This window comes from Octodon degus, unplaced genomic scaffold, assembly GCF_000260255.1.
Source record: "Octodon degus isolate 3935 unplaced genomic scaffold, OctDeg1.0 scaffold00219, whole genome shotgun sequence".
Taxonomy (NCBI): domain Eukaryota; kingdom Metazoa; phylum Chordata; class Mammalia; order Rodentia; family Octodontidae; genus Octodon; species Octodon degus.
In genome coordinates this window covers 3063987-3069986 of record NW_004524795.1, presented here as the reverse complement: position 1 = coordinate 3069986, position 6000 = coordinate 3063987, and the positions used below count along the sequence as shown (strand labels likewise).

Genomic DNA, 6000 nt, shown 5'->3' with positions numbered 1-6000 from the left:
CGCGACGACGCCGACGGCCGCGCGAGGGGGCCGGGGACTCGGCGCGGCCGCGTTTCTTACCCTGCATGCTGCTGACGGCCGGGTGACCCGGCGCCGGGGACCCTATCGGGCCCGGGGTCCCGCTGCTGCTGCCGCCCCCGGAGCCGCCGCCGCCGCTCGGGCTCGGAGCCGCCATTGTTGGGAGTGAGGAGCCGAGCGGCGCCGCGGCGGCTGCAATGCAGCAAGCTCGGCCTCTCGCACCGACGCGGGCGCGGCGAGAGCCTTTGGCCCCGCCCCCGGCACGCCCTCCGCCCCGCCCCCGCAGGCACGCCCCCGCCCGAGCCCGGGGCTGGAGCAGCCCAAGACCGCCCAGGTCCGGCTGCAGGGGCCGGGAGGACGCGCTGAGGTCCCGGGTCTGGGCTGCGGGCGCGCGGGGACCGACAGTGGTTTGCAAAATTTCCGAACTGTGTGTGCATTTGGGGAAGAAATACGTAACTCTCAGCTTTTGTGCAGAGATCAGTGACCACAAATGCTTGAGAACTTCCGTGGAACCACCGAATTTGAAATCAGAATAATAAAGCTGGAAAGAATCTCAGAAAATCTAGCTTCTCGGATTTATCCCTTTCAGAAGAGAGTTAGCTCTAGCTATAGTTTTGGTCTGGTTAATAGCCGAAGCAGAGAGGCCAAGGATCCAAGGGGCTCTACCCAAAGTGTTCTTCACATACCCATCCCAAAACTGAAACAGAATCCACATTTTAATAATATCCCCAAGTAGTTAATATGCACATTACGTTTACTAAATACTATAGGGTAACCAGTATTCTTGCTTTTGTACAAGGAAATTACCATGCACACACAGATCTATGTGAAGAAACTAGGAGAAGATAGTCATCTACATTTAAAAAGAGGGACCTCTGTAAAAACCAAACCCTAGCAACACATTGATCTGAAACTTTCAGACTCCAGCGTTGTGTGCAAACAAATTCCTCTGCCTAATCCAACGTGTCCGTGATACTTTGCTGTGAGAGCCTAGTGAGCTAATACTAGATGTGATTTTTTTTTTTTTAGAAAATGAACTGCCTAACGAAGTGACAAAATAATAATTGGTATGATCTCTAAGAGGCAAGAAGGCAATTAAGCAATATGTACTAAAGCCCAGAAAATCTGCTACGGTAAGAAATCCTTAAGGAAATTCTTAAATAGGCCTGAAACTCCAGACTTTTTTTCCCCTCCTTTCCAGGAGCAAGAACTGGAATAGCAGATTAATATCACTGCTAAGAGTCAGGTCTAACAAAATGCAAGTACCCTGTCCCCAGAGAGGCTGCAGAGAAAGAAAATGTTTGTGTGTCTCCTGCTTAGGGAGCCTTTGTTGAGAAATCTCACTCGCTTGTTCTTTTTGATTCATGTATAAATAGCCAGGTTAAGAATACATTTTTCACTTTCCACTTCAAATAAAGCAAAAGCAATTTATAAATGGATTTCACCTTAGGACCCCAATTTCAGCCTCTGGGGAAGCAAGAAGAAAGGTCAGACACCTCTATTTGGCTGTGGCAGGCCCTAGATAGTCCCTTGGAGGGGTCAGCAGTTAACAGTGAACAAAAGCCATCTCTTGCCCAGATCACCAGCACTTGGTACCAAGGCATCTGAAGACTAATGCTGCCTCTTCAGGCAAAGGACTTCAAACCATTTTTCTGTAGGTCATTTCAGAAATGTCTTTATGTGGAAATACAGGGCATGTATGAAGCTTTGACCTATCCTGCTATCAAAACAGCCCAAGTTTCAACCAGATTCAGATAAAAGGAGATATTATTAATTGTAGATTATAAATGTATATTACATCATTCCTGAAAAGAAATGAAAAACTCTCTCTCTCTCTCTCTTTCTCTCTCTCTCTCTCTCTCTCTTTCTCTCTCTCTCTCTCTCTAAATCACTATAACCAAGCAGAAGGTAATATTGAAAGTTTGGGAGTTTGTTTTGTTTTGTTTTGCTTAACCAGGAATTGAATTTAGGAACTTGTGCTTTCTAGGCTAGCCCTGTGCCACTGAGATATCTCTGTGACCTATTATTGATAGTATTAACCATGATCTGACCAGGTACAAATATATTGTAAAAAATATATTATGTAGATATTATTCTGCCAAAAATATCCACAGCCAGGCCTTGTATTCTGTATTCAGTTGCTCTAACCTAAAAAAAAAAAAAAAAAAAAAAAAAAAGGAATGAAGGAAGCAAGCGAGGTGGGGAAAGTAGGGGTTTTATTGGGGCAGGTGATTTATACATTACAGATATTTCTCATTTAACAATTTATCTGTTAAATGACAGTTCAGAGTTACAGTGGAGGCCTGCTGTGTGGACTTATGACCACCTTCTTAGACTTATGATCTGATTTTCTTTTTGTTTGAAGACAAGGTCTTCCTATGTAGTTTAGATTGGCATTGAACTTGCTTATGTAGCCCAGGCTGGCCTCAAACTCAAGGTGATCCTCCTATCTCAACCTCCTGAGTGCTGGGATTATTGGTGTAAGCCACCACAGCTGGTGACCGCTGGCTCAACTTCTTCGTGTACAGTTCTGTACATCTTGCTGATAGAGCTTCAATGTTGTTTTTGTGAAGTACATCTTGCTTATGTGGTACTATAATTTTTGCTGATTCTACTGTACAGTGCAGTCCTGTCATTTTATGTTTTGTTATATATTACAGTGCTTCATGTAAGAGTTATGTAAGCAAAAACAAAGTCATCAAGGTGAAGTTTCCTTTGGCCATTTATTTGTTCTGAATACTGTAATGTATATACTATATACAGCTTTCATTTAGCAACCAACTGATTTAACAAACTAATTGTAGGTGCAGAACTCCATCATTAAACAAAGTGTGCTTGTGGCCTATTGTATGTTAAACACATTCACTGAGCATGTTGTGCAAATAAACACAGCATTCATGAAAGGACAAATGTCTTCAAAGTTATGTATTATTTTTATAATGTCTGATACTGGAGAAAAATAAACTACCAACATTTCTTGGACATTGAGGCAAAAAATAATCTGATTTGCCTGTTTAGATGTAGAAAGGAGAGATTTGGGGCATGATGTCCAGAGACCTGTTGATCATATCTGACACAGGAAGAACAGCTGCTCCAAAGGGCCAGATAAATGTATCAGTGCACAATTTATATTGGGCTCACTCCTAAGGTCTTTTTGCTTCCAACGGTTCCTCAGGTGATAATAAAACTGATCCATTTGGAGCTAAATAAATTCTCGAATATAAACAAACTCTTTAGACATGATGCTATCATTGAAACTTTCTGATAAGTAGAAATGACTCATATCATATGAGTGCACATATTTTCTCAGGGGTTATAAATACACTTCCAAACCACAAGAAATAACTGCACAATTAATTATCATTGTTTTCCTTGGCTTATGACTGTGTTATATGCTCAGTTTTTGTCTTACATTCCTGACTAGTAAACTCAGTACTACACAGCTTTTGTGTATCTTTGAAGTAATGGTGAACCATTTATAGCTGTCAGTGATACCAAGAGCTCACTGCTGCATGCGTGCCATAGGTTCACCACCACTGTAAGTCTAAGGTATTTACTGCAGAGGTGGACAGAGCAGTGGTTCCATTAATGCCAGTTTTACAGTCAGGGACAATTGACATTTGCAGTGATTTTCAAAAAGTCAAGCAGGTTTATGATTTTGTGCTATCTTATCAATAGTTAGTTTTGTTGATTCCTTGAGGGACTGGGAAAAGCTCCTTCATCCGTGAGATGAAATTGCATATTCAAAACACAGCTTCCAGCAATATCAACTGTGAGATCAATGTAACCTTGAAGAACTCATGGAAGCTGCTAAGATACCAGGAAAGGCATGTGAGGAAATATAAGAATAGACACTTTATTAATTTGCTAAATGTCGTATCTGGATTGAATCTGTTTTGCAATCATTCATAATGAAAACTTTCTGTATCAGTGCTCCATCATAAGATACCTTGAATTTTCTGAATAATTGTCACCCCTGCCTATTCCAACATGTAAGGGATCGACATTGGCTGAACCCAGCTGATGCAACGATTTGCTGGCAGCTGTTGCTCTTTATTTCAAAGGTTAGGACACTAAACTGCATGTGTTCTTAAGAAAAACAAATTATTTTAATAGAACTATGTTAAGAATAGGATGTCTAATATAGATATGCCACATTTAACAACCTACCTACTTAATGACTGCTCAGACTTATGAACAAGGCATGCTGTTCAGACTTATAATCTGCCTCTGGGACTAATGACATATCTGTTATTCTTTTTTGTACACTTCTGCATGTCTTGTTTATAGAGTGTCATTTCCTTTTTTGTATAGTATACATTGTTTATAGAGTACTATAGACCTTGCTGATTGTATGTAGAGTACTATAGCTTTAGGTTCTATTATACATCACAGTACAGCATGTAGGAGTTATGCAAATAAAAGCAAAGTTATCAAGCTGGAGTTTCCTTTCGCCCTTTCTTTGTTCTGAATATCATTATGTACATACTAGATACCAATGGTGGCGAGCCCTATGGCTGTTGGGGGCACACAGAGCCCTCTTGGTTGGCACATCAGCCAAGTCACCTAGTGGCCAAGCATCAATAGCAGTTTTTTTTATATATATAATTAAAGCCTCAGTATTCAAGTTTTATTGTAGTGTTGGAACTTTTTGAAGTCCTCTAAGCTATCGCACTGGCCCCTGGAACTCTTCAATACATAAGAGGGCTTGGGGTTGTAGTTGGGACACTTGGTCTTCACACACAGTACACTTTATGATCTAGTCACAAGGCCATAACTCAGTTGTTAAACAAGGAGTGTGTAATTGGGTGAGGGTAAGAGGGTGCTTTCTGGAGTAGTGACCACGTTCTATACCTTGAAAGGAATTTTTGGTTACATGAATGCAAAAAATGGATGCTTAAGATTTGAGCATTTCATTGTATGTAAATTTTACAGTCAGAAGAGAAGCTAAGTAAATGTCAGACTCTTCCTTCTATGAATGCTGATGTACTCAAGGAGTTTGTGCTGGTATCTGTGATTAACTTAGAAAAAAGAGTGACTAGAAGGACAGATGAATGGGAAGATGGCTAGATAGATGCTAAAACATGTATAATAAAGTCAGTGGTAAAATGATAGGCAGACTGATGTTAACTATAGTTTTTTTTTCAATTGTATGGTTGAAATTTTTCATAACAAGATACTAGTGGAAATAAAGCACACAAGAAAACTAAAAATGACATAAAAGGCACTTTGCTATGCTACTTTGTCCCCAGACCAAAATTGCCAGCCAAACAATATAATAAGTAAGTATAAATTTATCCAACTAATTTCATCTAAGTGGATGGATTCTGATAAAAGCCAGGACTTTCTGAAAATTCTCAGTCAAAAGAAAGGATTTGGTTGTGGCATAATGTCAGAAGATCCTGATGTCCAAGGCCAAAAGTCAACTGTGGCCAACAGGACACCACATCAAGCATCTATGGTTAACTCAAAATTATAATCTTAGCATTCTGGGAGACTTGGATTGGGGGATCAAATGTTCAAGCCCAATTCAATTTGATCATGAATTCAAGATCAAATGTTCAAGGGCAATTTAGTGACTGAACAAGAGTGTGTCACATTAAAAATAAGTATGTTTTTAAAAGAGTAGGGCCAGCAGAGTGGCCATGTTCTATAGCTTAAGCAAAGGTTGAATCCTTAATAGCACCGAAAAACAAAACAAATGCTGGGTGTGATGATACACACCTGCATTCCCAGCACTCAGAAGGCTGAGATAGGAGAATTGCTATGACTTCCAGCCAGTCTGGGCTACATGGTTAGACTCTACCTCAAAAAATCAAAACCAAACCAAACAAACAAAATCAATCAATAGGTAAAATATATAGATTGAAAAATTTAATAATGATTGTACGATTGAATGATCACTTAGAGGAGAACATACTTGGGGCTATTGAGATTTTTTTTTTTAATTTTGTTTTGAAATTAGGTAACACTGTCTCACTT

General features: G+C 40.3%; 1 protein-coding gene across 2 annotated transcripts in view; it reads right to left on the bottom strand.

Annotated features, from left to right (window-relative positions):
* Map2k4 (mitogen-activated protein kinase kinase 4) overlaps positions 1-234 on the bottom strand; it is a 135585-nt gene extending 135351 nt beyond the window's left edge. The window contains exon 1 of one of the 2 annotated variants that reach the window (XM_004645174.1): positions 61-234. In XM_004645174.1, coding sequence (XP_004645231.1) covers positions 61-175 — 115 coding nt within the window. In that variant the 5' untranslated portion in view covers positions 176-234. The remainder of the gene's footprint in view (positions 1-60) is intronic. The other variant, XM_012517843.2, reaches the window with a different exon arrangement.
* Between the last annotated feature and the right edge of the window lie 5766 nt (positions 235-6000).